Raw genomic sequence first — 21,906 nt, forward strand, 5'->3', positions numbered from 1 at the left:
AGAGGAGGAGACCTCTGTGGATGATTTAGCTCCTGGTAGAAACCTCCTTCACCTTTCGTTATTGTTTGGGGCAGGAATGACATATTGTACGTTTAACATTTAATTGTGTTAAAAGAAACTTAAGTGCCACCCATGAACACTTCAGTTTAGCTGAGGCAAGTTAAGCTCATTCTTGTTATATTGTGTTACTGTATTATGTTTAAATTCAGTATTTGCACCGACTGTTTGCCGCCACCAATAACAGCCAGTATTTGTATTCTGAGCAGTCAGTAAATGCTACAGAGCCTGAGGTGCACCTTTAAATCTGAGCTGCTCAATATCCCCCTCTACTGAAACACTCCCATTCATTTGTGAGCTAACTTGTATTTATTGTGTATTTTTTATAATATTCCTCTTTAAATGCTTTATTTTCTAAACAAAACTGAAAACAAAATTTGATTTTAAAGGCATAAAACGTGACATGGTGAAGTTTCTCAGGGGGTGTGGCTCATCTAGAATAAAAATAATTAGTTTAGGCTAGACATCCATCTGCCTTCATGAGAAAAAACAGTAAAAAATAAATATTTCAGGACACATTTCTGTTTTGAAGACTTTATATTTTATCTTTTCATTTTTAGGTTTATTTATATTCACATATATAGATTATATCCTTGGTGTTTTATTTATGGTTTTTAGTCTTATTTAACATGAATTATTTCTTATTCATGTTTATTCATACAGTACTGTCTATTTTCTGTGGTTTTATATGTAAAGCACCTCATAATGATAGTTTTAATAAGTGCTAATATTAATATTGTTATTTCTATCATGATTGTCCTTATTATTACCTCACAACCAAACTCAGGAAGGAAGGAGACTCAATGAAACATGTTAACGTCTGTTGAAACTGTGAAATGCTGTAAAACTGGAAAAGTGCATCACTGACAGCAGTGGATGGTCATGTTACATAACATGACAGAGTAAAGTGACACTTTGGCTACCGGTTGCCAGCAGTTTGTAGGCAGGTGATTTAGTTCATAGTGCTTTTTTCCCCTCTCTTTATTTCAATGTATTCAAGGATAAAACCCTATTTTTCTGTGATTGAGTTTGTTCAAACTCATAAAAATAAACCCCTGCTGATGCTTAATGAATTCAGTATACTGAAACAAGTGGAATTGTCATTTTACTACATCTCTAAACATAACAGTTATGAGAATTATGAGAAATTAGATGATAACAGTGTTTTATTAGATTTTATACAAGGGGACACCAAAGTCTAAAAAACACCACTTTTCAATGTCTTGTCTGCGAGTCCATCACAGCCACAGAAACTGAAGTATTTGCTCAGAAAAGTGAAGGAAAAAGTTCATTTCTTAGTGCCATCAGGACAGTTCATGAAGTGTATGGAGACTTTACATACAGAATTACAACCATGTGGACAGAGAAAAGAAACCAAAACATATAAAGGTTTGACAGTTATGAGCTTGGAACTGTGCGGCTTTATCTACTGCATGTTTGGGGCAATTTTATTTGTTTTTTTAGCTTTTAAATTTGCATTTTTAGAATCTTTTTCAACAATCAGTCTTCACAAGATCTGCTTGTAAAACTGCGTATAAATAAATAAATATCTAATATCAGGCTGAAACCTTAGAAAACCTTACAATTCCAAGATCACCAAATTGTAATGGTAGTGACAGTTTTTTTAAATTTATATGCAATTTACATGTCCCAAGTAGACACAAATCAACATATATAAAGACATGTGGAAGGTAATCAAATGAACTTAAAACATACTGATTACATGGGATTTCAAACACATTTATTAAATCATACAAAAATATCCATGCAGGAGGAAGAATGAGAATTCGAATAGAAAACAAAAATACATTATATGAACCATAAAAATCTGATGATTTCCATGGAAATACTGGTAGCTGCATTCAAAAGCCCCTCTGTCATGAGTTTGATTGTACAGAGTAATAATCACACTTTGAGGAGTGAGAGAAGGGTCGCTGATCACAAACTTCAAGTTATACAAAGCAACGTTAGGCTCATTTATTTATCATTCAGATAATAGATTCAGATTTTTCATACATCAATTAAATGTAATTTTATTTGTATTGCGCCAAATCATAACAGAAGTTATATCAGGATACTTAGATCCAACAATTCCCACCATGAGACAACACTCAGAAAAGGCGAGGAAAAAGTTCCTTTAAGAGGAAGAAACCTCGAGCAGACCCCGGCTCTGGGTGGACGGCCGTCTGCCTCGACTAGTTACGTCAGCGGACTAATTTGCCTAATCTTCGGTGGAGGCGGAAACACAGTTGAGTTTGAGGAACCTTTCAGCTCCTTGAAAAGTATCCTCCCTGGGACTAAACGTTCCGCGTTCTTTGGGTAGAACCATGGAAGTCTGAGATGAGATACTGAAATAAGAGCTACTCTTGGAAACTGAGATTTTTCCTCTATAAACACATTTAATGCAAAAATAACTCAAGCTAAATGAAACAGGCTTTATCTTTGTGAAGATGATGATAAAGATTACATCACTGCTTCTGAAAATCCCCTACCTGTGCAGCCTCTGACCACATATATACCATCATGGTCTACTGTATTTGTACATTTAAAGTTATAATCGTTAATCCACCTGTGGTTACTGGTGGTATCACTGAGAACGCCTTTAGAGTTTTGTTCGGAGCTGGAAAGGATAAAAATTTTAGGTCTTTATTTTAACTTTATATCTATAAATGGTTGTAAGTATTCTAGTCATTAAAGGCTCCACCACTGACAATGCAAACTGCTATACAGAGAGCCAAATAATGGGTTTAAATACATTTAATGGTTATAACAGAATAAATGCCAGCCATAAACTCTATCAAAAATTGGGTTTGATAGGATTAAAATCTTAAGGATTATAACAGAAGTACTGTCCAACTAATACTGACTTTCAGCCCACTGCCACAAACCTGTAGCAGGAAGCATCAAGATCAACAGATAAAAACATAGTAGCCAACAGACCCAACTCTTGTATAGTGAAGAAAAAAAAAAACACTGTAGGAGCAACCCAAGGAAAACCAACTTTTCCAAGGAGCATGAATGACAACAGAGGCTTTTGAATACTTTGTACCTCCACATAATAATGAGCAAAAACATGAAAACAGAAAAAAAAAAACTAACAGAAGTCTGTGACATAAAAAAAAAAAAACTTCACACAACATGACAAAGTAATAACAGGGTAACATTGGCTCCAGCAGCAATCACTTTGAGCTCAAGTCAAACCCAGTGCCAAACACCTCACACCACTTACAGTTTTAACAATGATTGAATAACAAACAGATTAAACTCCCCCCTCACTACAGTCACAGTAGAGCGACATCTAAGGCATCTGCTGACATGACAGTCATGTGCAAATATTTCTATTTCCTGGAGGAGACAATATTATAAATTCGGAACGTCTGAAGTGTATATTCAACACACATTCTGGTCTGCTGTTGAGGATTATCACTCATGTACAGACACACACCTAAAAGCTATATACACACACACCTGCTATGTACATTCAGAAGTACAGTAAATTATGTATATGACGAGTTTTGGTAATGTACAACCTTACGAGAAGAGTAACACTGAGATCTTTACAAACAATACTGTTTTATGTTGTGTGTGTTCGCATGCTGAGACACGAAACACACTTTTTTAACTATACAGATAAAACATTTGAGGATCGGCGGACTGGAGGCATCGAACTGAGTTTCCTAACATTTATTTAGGGATGCATCTATTTATCGGTATCTGCCAATATTGGCCTTGTTTACTGACGGCGGCGTATTTGCCAATACGATGGTATTCAACGATATCAGTGTCTGATGTTTATCTGTCGTGTCCAGTCAATATCGTGCTGGTTAAATGTTGTGTTGGTTATTTCCAACTCGATATTGGAGAACAAAATACAGCACTGACATAAATTGCATGCAAATACTGATGTGCTCCATGCAGACTGCAACAAGGCAGAGATGCTCATCTTGATGTTGATTTATTTGTTTCCCCTGGCACAAATAAAAAGCCAAAGCATTATTTTAAACATCGATATCGGTATTGGTGCATCCCTACATCTATTTGATATTGCAGTTCAAAGTTTTAAAGGGTTCATAAAGGGTTAATATGCCCAAAATTAAAAAAATTAAACTGCTGGAAGATGGGAACTTCACCTTCCCCTGCTGCTAGAGCTGGGTATTCTCCATACAAGGGCTGATATGACATTAGTTTATGTACTTTACAGGAAAAAAACATGTTTTTCTTTTTATTTTCACAAAGCTGTCAAATGTAAATGCTGTACAAGACCTTTGCCTACATTAAACAAGTCTAAAAAACTAGGCAAAGCTTGGATTTAAAGGCCCTAAAAACCTATTTTCTAAAGTCCTACATTAAACACATCCAAAGTTTAACTTTAATTCTTAATGACTAAGGATGTTTTTGTCCAAACGGTTCTCATTCCTAGTCATGAATATTTAATGTTACAGAGAAAGGTTTCAGATGTTTTCAGGGGCTTTAAGAAACACAGAAAAGTATCTGCATCTAAGATCAAAGCTCCCAAAACTTTACTGGTCTGAATAAAGGGAACATTTTGACCCCATTAGATCTTCAGTCCAACAATATTTGGATTATTTTTTGGGGCTTTTCTTTAGACATTTTATGCCAACTTTTGGCACTTTGATACTACTGACAAATTACAGGCAATACCACAAAAGTATTCAGGTTCAACACCCAGCTCTACCTGTTGCTCTGTGTGGTGTTTCATTTATGATTTTCAGATCAGACACCGTTACTTTCTCCTCTTAAAGCTTTAAAATAAAGCGTACGGTGAACGGTTTCTCTAGAAGCAGCTTCATTTCTAGACTAAGGCATCCCTGTTTGAATAGGAACATATTTGTGTGCGCAGTGTCAACACGGTGATGGTATTGGAATGCGGCCCAGTTAAACCCTGCAGATAAACTCTGTAGTCACCTGTTCACAGCAGAGAAGTTAAAAGGTTGTGCGAGGACTGGTCAGACTCATACGAGCGATGAGGGGCTTTAACTTCAAGGTTTCAGCAATAAACACACCAACCCCTCTGCTGACGTCACACTGAGTTTACTCTCTAACCTTGACAAACATGGCACAACCAGCCGCACACACACACACTTTTCCCCCCCGTTTAAACTCAACAGCAGCTCAGAATGATGCAGCCAGTCTACAGAGAGAGCGATTCTCCACGAGGAGCCTTGAAAAACAGCTCGTGGTTTCAATCATCTCTCCTGAGCTTTTTGGTTGAGCAAACCTTTTTACATAATCATCATCGCATTATTAGAAAAATCAGCCCCAACTGTGGCCCAGGCACAAATGCTGACAGGTTAAAGTCGACTTGAAGCCCCCCCTTTTTTTTTTACTGCAGTTTCTCTTTTGAACGGGTTTCTCTATCTTGAGTTGTCTGTTTTACCTTTTAAAGATAAAAATAGACATTAATAGAGGGAGGCACAAACAATGCTCTATTTCCAAGTGATTCAATTGAATGTTCCCTATTAGAAATAGAGCACATCCAAGTGCAGTATAAGTCAGAAAATCTCCTTTTTTGCATATCAAATGATTCCACTGGGGGGTTTCCTACTAATCTCAATTCACAAATGTCTGCATTTATTCTACTTTTAGACATCTGTAGGCAAGTATAATGTCTTTCAGAAAATGTTACAGATGCTTAGTGCTGAGAAATGTTCTGCTTAAACATTAAACAACCAAAGCAGATCAGAGGCTTTTTGTAATTAGCTCTTTGGTTATTAGACTACGTTCCAACCAGAAGGCTGAGGAACTTAAATAAGAACTCTGTTTTTGTGTTGATTTTTCCTTATCAAGGCCCAGTGCGTACTTTGACTGGAACCGCAAAGTACCTGCAATGTTAAAACCAATTTAGAATCCAGAGTGAAACAACTTGATGTTAGCCGTAACACTGCTGCACTCCAGCCCGGGGCATTCCCAGGATATGTTAACAATATTCTTCTTTTACCCTAAACTTCCCATAAATAATCCCAGAATCCTTTATACTGCCATTTTCATCATCTGCTACTGTACATCCAGCATCTGTATTTATGTGCTAATATCACAAGAGTTTTAGACCTCAGTGTGAGCTACAGGAAGAAAGTAGTATGAACGTTGGTCTAAAAGCTGGCTGTACTGAAGCTCCACGCATGCAAACACACTCATACATGTTTGTTTTTTGCTTAAAATAAAACTACATTTTAAAATCAACCTTTAACCTACACTTTTGAACTGCATTGAGAGAATGAGATGAAACAACCTGTACACTGTACATTAGATGCCACACACACACACACACACACACACACTCTAAGGCAACAAGCAGGCAGTAACAGATTTTCCTGTCACAAATAAAGACAAAAGAAGCCTCCCAGTTCGTCCGCACATATCCACTTCACAAGCAATAAATAATCCTCTACATAATTTATATATAAATATTTGAGGGTGAGGAAAGATGGTGGCGTTGCGAGAGGAGGGGAGAGAGATCAGTCGAGGTGAGGGTGTGGGAGGGGGGGTGTCTTTGTTTTTTTTGTTTTTTTGTTATTTCACTCGGCGACTTTGTCCATCCTATAGACTACAGTGGTGGAGCTGTCCTGGTGCGACTCAGTGGGGGACACCTTTTTCCAAAGAGGGGCTTTCAGAGCTAGCTCTTGTTGGAGACTCTCGTAATCCATGGGTCCGAAGGAGTGCAGCTGTTTTAATTGACACGAATAATTATAATTAGTCTTGCTCCTGCTGTGTATGTGTTTATACAGTATGTGTAGTAGTTGGATATGGTTTGCTGAAACAGAAAACCAGAAAAACCAGAGCCAAAACCAGTTCATTCAATTATTTGTAAAAGTGGACAGGGGTCAGCACTTTGCTTTTACATCAGGGATGGGAATTCATACAATTTTATTTATACTGATGCCATTATTGATTCTGCCTATCGGCCTGATTCTTCATTGATTCCGGATCACTTTTTAGTGTGGTAAAAAGAACGCCTGTAAAAGGTTTTAGGTGTTTTAGTATCTTTACACATTGTAGAAAAAGAGCTGAGTTAGAGTAGTTTAGGCCACGCTTCGGACCGTTTCTCCTCTTTGCCATGAGACCTTAGTGTTAGACGTTTCAAGTAGAGCCCGACCAATACATAAGTAAAGGCTTATAGTTTTTATAATACTGATGTTTAGCTATTTCTCAATATTCATTTCTAGAACTGGTTGACAATGTACCCTATATATTCAGTCTATTGTCATTCCAGATCAAAAATTCACTATACTGACAGCTAATAATCTGTGAAGTTTTCCCCTGTAAAATAGATAGTGGGCTCACAAAACGCATATTGGTCGGGCTGTAGTTTCCAGCAGCGTAGACACACAAGTTTGCCATCATGGTTTGTTTATTCGCAGTGTGGAATATCAGAAACACACGCCGGCATCAATAAAAGATACGATTCCAGTGGACTGGACAATTTGGAACCGGTTCTCGATTCCCATCCCTACAACATACACTTATTAAATAATCAAGCAGACGGATTTGGCTCTAGTTTTTCATCAGCATTGTCATACTTCTGTAAAGGTTAGTTGACGCAGAAATGACATTGTGAGGTAGAAATTGCCAGCTTCTGTAATGACAAATGTTTGATCATTTAGCTGCTGATTATTCTATAACCCAAAGCACAGCAAAGCTGAACAACATACACTCGCTCACTAAAAGTGAGCAAACTAGAAAGAAATGTTCAGTATGCCTGAAAACACCCGCAGCAAACAGAGACAGTGCATACAAAGAACAGAGACAGGGGTCATCCTGTCTGAAATCACATGTGTTTGAGTTATACAGATCAACACATTAGCCAACAGCTACAAAACAGCCGATGCAGAACAGCTGTTAGCAACTACAGTGGCCTCAGCGCCACCCGTACTTTCGGAGAGAAGGTGTTTGGTGTCAGTGTGTTGGATGACGGATATGGGTGCCGGTTTTGATGGTTTGTTCCTCAACATCATGTTTAGTGACCTTACCCGCTGGTCCCCTCCTTCTCTGCGAGGGTCGTGCTTCTTGGCAAAGTGCCTCAGGTTGTCGTAGTTGTGGAAGTTGAAAAGCTCCACGAGGTCCTGGAATGAAAGGAGAATACAGAATACAGAGATAGATAAATACATTTTAGTCTACGCTATTCAAAAAGCCAATGATTTCAGTAGTAAACAGTCTGATTCGATTTGCACAGAGGCAGATTGTTGCACCCTGTCATGCTGTGTTTACTGGGATCTGTATCTGGGTCTGGCCTGCAGGTAATCATTCATCAGCCGTCACTTTCTTATCTAACAGGTTCAGTCACTCGAAAAGTACGTCAGCCAAGTTGAACCCTCAAGGACACTGTTGCATAATGTCCAATTATTGACCTCTTTTCATGTGGTATTTTTCTGTTTGTGATTGTTTGTGCACAAACAATTATTTCCTTGAAGCAAAAATATGAACACGATTGTACAAACCCTACATAAATGAGTGGAGAAACATAAGGAGTGCAGATGCTTCCACACAGGTCTACTGCATGCTGTGTGGTGTGTATAAATGCTGAGCAGGTCCAGTTGATTTTGTCAGAGGGATTGTATAGCAGGGTTGCAGTGCATAAACCACTCATTACTAGTTAAACTGCAATACAAATATGTCAAGATCCAAATCGGTGAGATGAAAAATTAATCAGAGGGCTTCACAATTAATCGAATATTAATCATGATAAATGAACGTGATTAAAATGTGTACTAGGCTCGTAGAACACTCTGCTGCATATCTAATCAAGCGCTCCCTAAACTAACTGCGAGCCACAACAGGTGATCGAGATGTTACGCACACCCCACCCCCAGTGATTTGTAAATAGTGGAATAATTATGATCTCAATATCGATCGGGATTATCATTTAGGCCATAATCATGTAGCCCTGGACTGTGTGTGTCTGTGTGTGACTGTCATTCGAAATGCAAGCTGCCCAAAACGCTCTCTTAACATACAAAAATGCATGCCTCCTCCTAAGCCATTTGTCATCTCTGCATACAATCACACACAGCTCTTTTTTTAAGCCCTGGCACGTAAAAGAAAACACTCAAAAATACGGTTTTCCTTCCCTGTCTCTGAATATGTATTCTTTGTATAAGTACACACTGCAGGCGTGCCGGACAATACGTACCAAGCAGAACTGTATTCCTCTGACTGAGTTGCCCAGCTTGTCTAGTGGAGGTGACCAGCACATAATACCCATCACGTTGGGTACAACCAGCAGGATCCCCCCTGCTACTCCAGATTTGGCTGGCAGACCAACCTACAACAGGGACAACAGAGCAGTTACATAACAGAAGACCAGCTGTGTGTATCTACAGTAGCAGCATGGGAGCGACACAATGCTGAAAACGGAAAGTCAGCAAAGAACAAGTCGACAGGCTTTAATAATTCACCAGATTTATCCACTGTGACAAAATGTAGGAATAGGAATTAATTACATTCTTTTTTTTATTATTCAAAAGAAGGCAAAAGGAGACGCAAGTATTTTTCTTGCAGTCCTTTATTTTTCATCACTTCAGAGGTGGAAACTGTTTCCAAACTCCACATTAACTATAATGGATATAATAAAAAGAAACGATCAGAAGAAGAGCAGACTTTCACTTGCTGTAAAAATGTGTGGTTTTTTCATGATAAACTGAAATGCTAAAAGATATTTTCACACATTGCACGTTCTCTCTACATTTAACAGGAGGTGTCTCATTAAAACGTCCTATCACAACGAACACCTCAGCTCATGCAGACGATGTGCTATAACCGCTATCCCATCCCGAAGCTTAGGTGTTTGTCTCTTTATAGTGTTGAGACATATATGCTCAGTGGTGTAGTGTCGGCTATACGTAGGTATACAGAGTATTTTCATCTTTTAGTCTCAGTATACCGACGTCTAAATCCTCTCTGATGTGCATCATTCAGTAGTGTTCTGTTAGCTGATTTTTTTCCCCCTAGGATGGCGAAGGAAAGATAAAGTTGGATGGTGTATGAAATAAGGAATAATTCACTATAAATGCTTAATTATGTAGTTGTCTCACGCGTCCGTGGGCCAGTATTGATGCAAAATTTGGACGTCTCCTGTGGCTAATGTTAATCTAATAACGATCCTTACTCCTCCAAGTCAAGCAGCAGAAGTTATATGCTTGTATCGAGACTTCAGTTTTATAATGTGGATACATCTTTCAACAATATTTCAAATTAGTTCAGTATTATACAGACTTATTAGAGCAAGAAGACAGGGATCAAATTGTACCAATTATTAGCCAAGTGTGTGCATAAAGTCCTTTGAATGTTGTATGGATTAATTTCAAACTAATGATTTACTAAATTCAAGTTCAAAGAATTCAAGGAATGTTACACGTACATAAATGCTTTACTAAGAAACACCTGTAGCAGTGTTCATGAAGCACTCTGTTAAAAAACTGTTAGAAATCAGTGCAGAAATAGAAGCTGACATCAAAGATCCTTCACCTGAAAGGTGTTGTGCACAGGTTCTCTGTATTCAGCAGTTATAGTAATTTGCAGTTGTCATTTCTATATCTGGAATGAAGCCAGCAACCCCTTAGTCGTTGGGACTGTGTACTTTCTGATTCACAAGTGAGGTTACTGCATAGTTTTGAACAAATACAATGTAATGCTAATGCTAATGTAAGAGGGTGACTACAGTGCATGTTGTTGACAAGAACTAGATTGATCTGTCATATGACCGGAGTCTTTCACTTACATGGAAAGCAAACTGTCCCGAGAAGTCGTACATGCCGCAGGAGTGCATCAGACTCAATGTGTTCCTCACCGCCTCGGGGCTCAGCACGCGCTCGCCCGTGATTGGGCAGATGCCGCCGTTGGCCAGGGTGGCTGCCATGACGCTGGCGCTCTCGCAGGTCACCTCAATGGAGCACAGCTGGAGGTTGACACAAAAACAGAATGTGTATCATTTCTCAAGCAAGATTTTCTTCCACTTGCTGTTTCATCTCGTGCCGAATGGAGTCATGGCACGAGAAGAGAGCAGTCTATTTCTACTATTTGTAGTTTAAGTACTTTAAAAGAACTAGAGGAAACTGCCAATGTAAGACTGAGATGTAAACTGTTCAAATTGGCTCTATTCTCTCAATAAAAATAATGAAAAAATAAGAATGGTGTTCATCCCTCCTCTAGAGTTTCAGAGACTTTAAGGATCTATGATGAGGAGTATTGGAGCTGTTCTGAAGGCTCATGGTGGATCAGTGCCTTAATAACACCATATTGGGTTTTCCTTTAGTTTACCACCCATCTGTACATGGTGCAGAAGCTATTTGAAGCATACAGGGAAGTAAACATGCTGAAAATCAGAGGGAGTTTAGCAGAAAGAAATGGATATGTGGCAAAAATTGGTAGAGGAGCAGAAACTGGATCTGGTCAGGATGTCTGATACTCAGGCATGAAATCAATAGTGTAGAAATCAATATTCTGTCATTAGATGAGTTGAAAACTGATACTGGAAGAAAAACAAAAACTGCTAAACTCACTTGAAAGTAGAAGTCCAGTACAGAGGTCATGTCTGTGCCCTCTGGGAAACACTGCAGAGAAACACAAAGAGTTAAAAAGTTGTTTACTATAAACTAACCCTTCCTAAGCCCCACCCCTTTTTACACCACCATATTTTTCCCCCCCAGGGGCCGGCTTGCAACCTAAACAAGCCTAGTGCACAGCATATCTAAGTAGGGAGAAAGTTGACTGAGGCTTCCTCAACTGTTATTGGAGCACAGACCAAAAAGGGGGCGGGACTTAGGAGTTATAATCAATTATAAATCCATTAAAGATTACAAAAGAATGCTGTTTTTTGATTGGGCTTTTAACAGTAGCTTGCTCCTCCTCTTACAAACGTCTAAACTTCATCCTCACAGTTACTTTCCAGCTGTGCAGGGCAGTTTAACATTAACAGAGAGACAAAACAAAGGCAGCAGTTCCCCATAACTCATCCAATGTCAAACCTTTTTCTCTTTCAGGTAGTAGCCGATGGCAAAGTTCCTGTCGCCTGACTCACGCTCAGACTGGAATCTGTCACACAAAGAGCAGAGCACTCCCATTACATAGAGGAAGGAAATATTTACACTGTGTGTCAGAGAGAGAGAGTGTGTGTTATCACTTGTGTGTTGGAATTTCGTCACCCCACCCCCCTTCATGTGTACAGTACAACCAGTGCTCTCATGCTATCATGTGATGATGCTGCAACGTGAGCCCCAGTGCTTGGGTCTTTTTCCAGAAACATTGTTAGCTTGTGGCGTCATCATGAATCATGCAAGTAGCCTTTAGATACCACGTCCAATCCCCATCAATAAAACAGATCCTCCAGCTGCAGTTTGCTTCAATACAAGCTTCATTAACAATATTTCATTCTCCTATGTACAGTCACTATCTACAGCAGAGAACCTGTAATTAAAGCCTGGTTTTATTTAACAAAGAGTGACTGGAAAACACTTTTTAAAGACTCTTCTTTCTTTTTAAGAATCAGGTATGAGTGTGCTTTGTATTCAAGCAAAAAGGTGTAATCTATGTGACCCAGTAGATAGTGTGGTAGAGGCTTTGTTAGCACTTCTGGTTGAAGGTGAACCCCTGTAGAATACATTTCTGCTATGAGTGGTGAAAGAGGAGATCTAGAAACTTTGACATGATTTAGATGGACTTACGTGGCGTTGCTGAAACCCACATACTCGTTTCCTGCCATCTTTTTCAGAAAGTTCATGACCTGGAGGGAAAACAGTGGGAGTGTTGAGTTCATTGTATGAGGTTCAATTTCTAAATTCACAATAACTTTGTTCCAATTTCAGACTACATACTTACTATAAACAGTATGTCATATCATACCAGCTTTACTGTTAGTATACAAGAAATCAAAGTCGTTTTATGATTCATACTAACAGTGCAGCTCCACTATGTTCACTAGTGAGTCACTAACTGTGTCTGCTGTTTGGTGCTGAACAGGTAGTGAACAATGGGTTTTTAGGGCCCTGACACGGTCGTTGGTGAGCCTGTTTAGCCTTAATTTTTAGCGGTGTGTTGCACACTGTTGGCACTCGTCAGCCCTCATCTGTGGCTTTTTTGATCGACTAAGCATGTTGAATCAGCAGCGGATGCTGAAAGAAATCCCTTTGATTGGCTTAAGCGAATCAGTGAGCAAAGCAGCAAACGACTTTGTTCGGGAACGCGTGAAAGGATGGTCTCATTTTTCTCACTTCATCTCATCTAATTATTCAAATACAGATATTTCTCTGTTAGAAGCAGCTGTTGAAACCATTAAAAACTTCATCCATTGGGCTGCTTTTGTTTGTTTTCCAGTGGTATTTTTTAAATGACGAATTCAGACTACCGCCACCGGCTGGTATGGAGAGTTATTACCACGTAAAGTACGTGCTCCTTGGCCATTCACTGTAGTCAGTGTGGTGTGTTTTAGTGTCACGTTTTGGCGAAGACACAGGTAACGTGAGGCGACACAACAGTCGGCTTTTGTCGCCACTAGTTCTTTGACGTCGGTTTGGTGTGTCTGGGCCTTTAGAGCGTTTTCTTTGAAAACAGCTGCCTGCTGCAGCTGATAACACTATGAGGGTGGTGACAGTAAACCACAACAGTAAAGTTGCAGCCTGACAGTTAAATAATGAGCTGGAGGTCATTATAAAGCTACAAAGGGAGCTCTCTGTAGGTTCACTGCAAGCGATATCTCTCCATGGATATTACAGAAATATAGATTATAGAAGCTTTAATGTCCAGCTGTGAGCAGCTACTTAGTTTTATTTGAATAGTGCATTGTGGGACACTAGTATATAACTAGTAACTAGTACATAACTAGTGTATATAAACCGCATACTTGAAAATCAAGTGTTTCTTTCAGTATACTTGTCACTTATCCATTGTACTTACTTTATACTCAAAACCTACTTAGAATTACTATGTAGTAAAGAATTGGTCAAATGTATTACTTTATTACACTTTCTAAACTTTGTAAAACAAAAAAAACAACAATACAGACAGGATTCTATAAAAACCCATTGTGTAATGAGTACACTCTGAATACTGTTGACTTCAATGTCTGACTCAGGTCTGACTTGCAATACTTACATAGTCAAATTTTTCTGCGTTGCCTGCACCTTGCTGAGGAGAGAACAAAAGAATAAGCAGTTAGTAGAGTTCTTTCAGCGAGGGGTGTTGCAGAGGACAAGCACAGCATCATAAAAGATAATACTAAAAATGATAATGCTACAGAATTAGCAGATGTAAATAGATTTATTCATTACATACACAATGTATTAAAAAAATCACATGAGCTTTGCCAAGAATTATACAAGTAGATAAAAAAATACATTAAAAAATATTAATAAGATTGGCTTGCGGATATGTTACAAAGAGGGAAGTCTTTTTGAGTGAAAAGGGAGATTTAGTAGACATGTGCATTACCAGAGCATAGCCAGTTAAAGAGAAACATGTCTCACCATTTACATCTCACTGATTTCCAAATAAGGATTCAATATTAAGTCTAATTATGTCAAAAAATTATAAAATCACAATTTTTCACAATGTGAAGCAGCCCTGACTGTGTGTGTGAGTCTACATGAAGTATAACTGCAGAGAGATGTGGGTGTATGCAGGTAAGTTTGTATCATGTGTTATCATAATACAGGTGTGTGTGTGCGTGCGTATGCGTTTGAGGATGTGTGTCTACTGTAGGTCAACATGTGTCATCTGTGCAAAAATGCCTGTCAGCCAAAACAGAGGGGAGAGGGAAATAAGGGAGGAATAGTCTTCCTCTGGGAATAAAATCCACAGCTCAGTGTACATTTATTTATCAGGTCATAAAGCTCATTGATGCTGCTTATCCCCACAAAGAAAACGCAGCAAAAGAAACACGCATGCACATTTAAAGTGCTATAGCATTATATTAGACTATTCATTATTCATATTTTGGATGGTGTGAAAAGATGTTTTTTTAACTTTAAATTTAAAAAACAGGCTGATGCTTCATGTACATTTTAAAACTCTACACCTTACTGTGCAGAAGCAAAAATAGGTGACACTGATGGAGGTGTTAAAGAGTCACTAAATGGGGTTTCTACAGAGCTGATTGGAGGAGAAAAAAGAAGGGGGAGGGGGGGATCAGGGGGTTGGGAGAGTGCGAGGAGATAGATATGGAAAAGGAAGAAAAAATTACCAACGTCATTTGACCTGCAGCAGCAGTCATTATTTCCCACAGTTCCTAAGTCTGGAAAATATGCAACAACATACAAAAACAGCAACAACATGTAGCCTTCAAGCACCATGTAACAACAGTTTGGGGCAAACAGCCACGGCAACCATCCCATACTTTCCCCACCGAGGTTAAAGCAAACTGGGCAACCTGACCAACAGGTTCACATTTGTGCTTCAGTATAGAAAAAAAAACACATTGAGACACTGATGACAATGGTGAGTGGATGTGGACACACAGTATTGTCTGCAAATGTGAGGTGATCATTTCTGGGGTGTGACTAGCAGTTTAACAAGTTTACTGTGTGATGGAAGAGTAACCCGCACATCAATCTATCCACATGCGACAATTTGTACAGCATGCATCATCAATTAATAATAAAACTGGGGGGAAACTGGTTTGACTTGAATAATGCGAACAAAAGAGTACAGCTATTATATAAAGCTCCTGTGTAGAGCAGGACCTCACTGGACTATGTGGTATTTAAGAGAATAAAATGACTAGATTTACTGAAATAGATTATTTAGAATGATGTCAGTATAGATCTGCTCACACTGCCAGCAATGTTTAAGAATTAGTTTAACATTTTAGGAAAAAAAGTCTGCATTTACTTTCCAGGAGCAACATAAGATCAATATTTATCTTGTGTGTGCAGACAGAACTGCTCTCCTTAGCTCAAAACCACTAATTACCACACTGCATAACATTTCTGTGACCTGTACATAAATGGAAATGTTAAAACAATATTTTTTAGAGGTTTTAGAGAGAGTTGGAACTATTTCTTGGCAAACTACAGTGCTGTGACGGTGGGCTGCTTCGTGGAGACGTCACAGTGAGTATGTTGCTAATTTCATCTGTCGGCTGTTTGGTGCTGGGCGGCAGTGAACTGTGGCTTACTGAGACAGTGAACACAACAGTAACGTTGCCATTAAATCTAAACAATGAGCTAAAAAAAAAAACATTAAAATACTACACAGAGCTGAGGGGAACTGGAGAGACACCTGATAATTCTTTATGGTTTTTTTAACTGAAATCTTGAATCTCTATCGCACTGGCATGAGATTAATAATCTTGTTTGCACTTTCCGAGAAAAAGCAAATGGGCATTTCCCAAAATGTTGAACTACTCTTTTAAAAAAAAACTTGCTCCCCATTTTCTGTGATGACTTAGTTTATTCTACCACTTAACACAATTTACTTTAAATTCTTCCTTCCTCTGCAAGGTCACAAACTGTAAATCCTGGACTTAGTATTTTGTGCCTTTAGAGTTTTTAAAGTCGAGCAGTTGTTTGACGACGAAGTCTCAATGACAGGGCCTGTTTTGTCTTTGGTAAATAATGTAATAAAATCACAAAAAGGAGTGACAGTTGGCCTCTAAACATCACTGGTTATAGAACAGATCACATCGCTGCTAAGACAAACAAGATGTTTGTGCTCTGTACAAATGTGGAGGGTAGTTTTACATAATGGTACCAAAGGTTTTGAATCAAAGATCAATGGTTCCTCAAGCTGTCTCCGTAGTAAAGAAATACAAAACAGTATTTAAACTAGAATACAAGTTAATAATCGGGTACCACTTCATTTGGATAGTCCACATACAGATAGTTGTCTCAGTTGTTTTGCTTTGTCTGTAGATGTTTAACAGATTATCTGTAGAGTGTACATGAACATACTCAAACGAGGATGGTTTATAGATTAGATCTAAATGGCTTTTTGACACAAAATGCAGTTTTTGAGCGCTCATTAAAAAAAAAAAAAAAAGTCTGCATAGTGTTTTAATGGATTATTCATTAATATTGCCCCATAAGCATAAATGTTGCTGAGCCGCACCGTAAAAAGGTAATTAGTAGTACTTTGCTTAAAAATTAACTTAGTGTAACCAACTTCAAACACATAGCACTGTTTAATGGCTTACTGTGTCAACTGTGGTGCCATCTTTGTTTTACATGCACAGTAAAAGGGCACTATTTATACATATGGGATTTAGAGAGTCCAAACCTGCTCCTCTTATTCAAATCTACTTGCATAAGCTTGTGCATTGTGGTTGTTTTCTGTCATGGTAAAATGACAGCACGATCAGATAAATGCCAGTGTGTGTCTGAGTGATTTCCCTGTCAACAGAAACCGTCACGTCAAGAATGAGGCAAAATATACGGAAGTTAAATAGGGTTATATTTGCAGGGTGGTAATGCACAGGAAGCACAGGTGAAAAAAAACTCAATTTAAAAAAAAAAAAAGGGAATGGGATTTTATGTGGACACTGAAAACACAGAGGTCCCAGAGCCTGAGAAGTGTAACACTCTGTTGTTGCCTACTTCTTTAAAAGTACAAAAGGTCCAAAATCAAATCATGATCAAACAGGCCAAATGATTCAGCATGCACCGTACATAGAGGATGATTTTAGGACCATCTATAGTTTAATTACTCTGTTTGGATTGCTTCATCTCAGGTAAAACAAAACCCTAATAATCACACCTCCAAGCTTTGATCGCATATTGTTTCTTACAACATCGATCAGAATGCCAGAAGGATGACGGGCATCATTAGCCATACAATTCAGGTCAAAGTCTAAGAGCTTGGCATAACCTAAGGTCATTTCCAGGAAAAGCTACAGACAAATACCAGAAGTTACAGGAAATGTGTCAAAAAAAAAACTGCAATACAGTCTTGCAGATGTAAGAAACAACAGAGCTGCAGCACAGTAAAGGTCTTTATAGACAGCTCGTATGTGAGTATGTATGTGTGCGAGCGCTAATAATTCACTGCTAGCACTGATTATGTGAAGAGAGCCTGGTGGGGTTAAAGAATTAAACATTAAACCTGAGTGATCATTAGCAGCTGTTATTAACTTAAGAATATAAAACTGCCAATGTGAAAACCTACTGACAAACCTGGCATTTAGGCCACATTTAATCGTTCCTTTGTTATGAGTAAACCTGAGAGCTGCAGCTTGCTTGACTTGACGGATGACGGGCGATGCATTTCTGCCAACTCGCTGTCAATCTGTCTTCACCATGAGTTAGAATTCAAATCCAAACCCTGGTGCCAAGAGATACGGAGGGGCTGTGGCGGGCAAGGTTTTTAAATCGGACTTCCTATCTCTCTTCATTAGCAGACTGTGGCTGGTCTCTCTCTGTGTGCACCTGCATTTGACTAGCAGGTTTATTTTCAGCAGGGACAGTAACAGTGTGGGTGCTAGGGCGCCTAAGTGCCTTCAGGAAGGATTAGCGCAAGTCTTAATCGCCACAACATGACACACGGCAGTGGCCGACTCAAGTAGTGACCTAGAAACAATTCCAGCTGAGTCAAGAGTCGTAAATATCTGAGCACACACGGAAGTTTATAATCTACTGAGAATAATAAAAAGTTGTCTAAAAAAGGCGATAAAACAGCAAAAAACTGCATTATTGGAGGTCTTCTTGATTGGGTCTGATTGTGTTCAACAGTCAAATCTTATCTGTTGCCAGTATTTATGTTAACCTTCAATTTATCTGCTTGATAAAGCAGCTCAGTGATATACCCACCTTTCAAGGAATTTTCTAGCTAAGACTTTAGTGGAAATGAGACACAAACTGGACATAAAAACAAACATGAAGATAGAAGAAAGACAAAAGTTAGACTGCTTTTACCTTTATCAGTGAAGTACACACAATAGCGCCAGCGTTCACCATGGGGTTGTGAGGCTTATCTGCAAGACAACAAGAGCTCAGTTGGACTGATGCAGAGGAACAAAGTGGAAACATTCAGTCACAATCTCGACGTCTGAGCGCTCTGTATATAGACAGATCAAACAGTGGCAATCTAATACAGGCAAAGCGCACTTGACTCAAGATACTACGGATAACAATATAAAGAGAATGTTTATAGTAAGATAAATAAGTATTTAAAATAGCAGCAGAATGCCTTTAATGTATAGTTTGGTTTTACCGAGTATATTTTGGCAGGCTGAAAGAGTCTGTGTGTATACGTATTGTTCGTATTGTATTTATGTTCTATGAACCGAATCTAACTTTGTACTATACAGTAACAACAAAGCAAATCCTGGTGGGGTTTGTAAAACACATAAATAAAAGAGTCATCTAAAGACATCATTAACTTCTACAGGAGAGGAAAAGCAGGAGATAGCTTTCCATTTTCATATCTTGCTCCGGGTAAAGCGAACTTCCTCAAATTCAACAACCAGATGAGAGGAAGTCTTCCTCCCTCAGATCTCTAAAGGAGTTAGAGTTCATTTACTCTTACATCATCTACATTTCCTCACTGGTGATCCTCTTACACAACAAACACGGGGCTATCCTGGCAGCCGAGAGGCAAAATTCCAACACAGGACGTGACGACAAGTACCACTCTGAGGATTGAAGCATTTCCTCAAACTGTGACTACGGTAACTAATATGAGATTTATCTTCATATTCAAATGGCCTTTGCAGCATAATTCATATGTTTGGCAGGGGTGAAAGTATATTTACTTAAGTATCGTACCCACTACATTTGTCTGACAGTTTAAGTTACTTCTTTTCAGATTACAATTTTTCATACCCTTCCTGTCCAGTAAAAACTATTCATCTCCAAATTTGGTGATTTTATCTGATAAACTGAAGGATTCCTTGGGTTGGGTTGGCTTGGGTTTTCCTACTTTATAAAAAAGGTCCAGTTTGTAACCATTAGGAGGATCTATTGGCAGAAATTGAATAAAATATATCTATAATATTTTCTGGTTGGGCTGTCAGCGTTTTTACGTGGCCATCGTAGACTTTCCCCTCACACTTGGAGAGGAGGGTGAAACAATTGAGTTGCAATATGCAACTACACTGCTAGATGCCACTAAATCCTACACACTGGTCCTAAAAGCTACATACACTGTTTAAAAACCCTACATTATCTGGAAAGCGTGTTGTCACAAAGGTGCGAACCGGGCTGTTTTTCATAAAAAGTTCTGGACTTTTTAAAGAAACGTGGTTCTCACCGGACAGCCACGCTGCAAACATACATTTTATAGAACATGACGCATTGCTGTAGAATAAACTACCCTAAAGTATATGAAGTAGTTTAAATGAGCTCAGCTTTAAACACTGACAGGGACCATTTTACTGCACAGTGACTACTTAGATACTTTCAGTGTTAATGTTGCTTTAAAAGAATCTGAATGCTTCTTTCATCACTGGTGTTTGGTAGCCACTCACATGCTCAGTTTAACTCAGCGTTTATTTTCACAATGCTGGGAAAAAAATCCTCTGATGCCAGCCTCTGACTCATTAACTTGGCAGCTCAGTCACAGCTCTCACTCTCTCCCCAGGACGCTAAAGCTAGACAGTTGACGAGCACTGGTAAATAACTATCTGGGTAGGTAGTAACAGACGGCCCCACCTAGTGTCTTTGGGTTCATGGGCGAAGGTAGTGAAATATCTACAGAGGTAGGGGAGATATGTAAAACATGTAGTGGGGAAAAACCTGTAAAAGCAGCCTGCAAAAAAAAATTTTTTTCTATTATTTGCATTCACCATTAACCTAAATGCTCCATTTTTTAACCAGACAAAAATAGCATTGAAGCACTAAATCAGAGGCTGGTATTGTAGGTTGTCACTTACAGTTTGCACACAGAGGATGTAGATATATTATAATGCAAACTGCACACAGGACACTCTTCATTGTCATGCTTGCACCAGATCTCTACTGCAACATCTTGAGGAGGGAACATGGTGTGTATGGGCTGATGGGTTTTTCAGACGCCCACAGGCAGAAGAATATTGCATGAACGTGAGGGAGGAAATAAAGAGAAAAAGGCTCACCATCGTCATTCAGGAAGAGCTTATTAAAGCGCAGGCCACTGGGCTCCTTCCCAATGAAACTGTGCACATACTCCGTGCTGTAGTCATGAACAGCAACAGCATACTTTAGAGGCTTGACACAGGACTGCAGACAGAAGGGGACCTTTGTGTCTCCGACTGTGTGTCTAAAAAGACAAAAGATAACAAGTTATCGGAGCTGGAAAAGCGGCTGCAATGTCAGAGATTAGAAGCAACACACTCAGAGAAAAACTAGAACAAAATGATAACTGATAAACACGTGAGTGCGTCACTAAAGATTTACCTTTCATAGAATAATGAAATTGTTTTCCCTGAGTGTTCAGGGAAAACAATCTTCAGTGACAATAAAAGAACCACACAATCTGTTCAGTGCCATGTTATCTTTATGACTTCCTCTCTTACACAAACTTAACAAATATACACACTTGGACTTTTACAGCTTCCTATCAGAGAACAAGCTGATCAAAACACCTGCTGACATCATAGCCTACACAGTGTTGATTATAATGCAATAAATACAGCCGGCCACAAAGTGGAATCAACACTTCTTTGAAACAGTGACCATTATAAGTTCACAAAGAGTTTATTACACTACATTATTAATTAGTTCCTTTTATTCTGTCCACCCCCAGGACTTTAATCATCATGTTCAGATTAAACACATGTTACACACTCATGGGTGGGGGTGGGGTTATTTAACAGTTAGACATTTAAATGTTTCACTAATACTAACACCTGACACTGCAGTTAAAATAGAAACGTGGCTAGTTATCATTCTTCACTTGATGCCGTTCAGTAATTGTTTAACCAACAGGAAG

At 38.8% G+C, this 21,906-nt stretch overlaps 1 protein-coding gene across 1 annotated transcript in view; it reads right to left on the minus strand.

Annotated features, from left to right (window-relative positions):
• glsb (glutaminase b) overlaps positions 1–21,906 on the minus strand; it is a gene marked incomplete in the record, with an annotated part of 41,183 nt that overhangs the window by 8,232 nt on the left and 11,045 nt on the right. The window contains 9 exon segments of the mRNA XM_035677305.1: positions 8,046–8,138; positions 9,206–9,337; positions 10,793–10,969; positions 11,574–11,624; positions 12,039–12,105; positions 12,735–12,793; positions 14,161–14,193; positions 18,912–18,970; positions 21,071–21,234. Of these exon segments, the coding sequence (XP_035533198.1) occupies positions 8,046–8,138; positions 9,206–9,337; positions 10,793–10,969; positions 11,574–11,624; positions 12,039–12,105; positions 12,735–12,793; positions 14,161–14,193; positions 18,912–18,970; positions 21,071–21,234 (835 nt within the window).

This window comes from Morone saxatilis, unplaced genomic scaffold (genome assembly GCF_004916995.1).
Source record: "Morone saxatilis isolate NCDOM2014 unplaced genomic scaffold, NCSU_SB_2.0 Contig5, whole genome shotgun sequence".
NCBI classification, from domain to species: Eukaryota; Metazoa; Chordata; class Actinopteri; family Moronidae; genus Morone; species Morone saxatilis.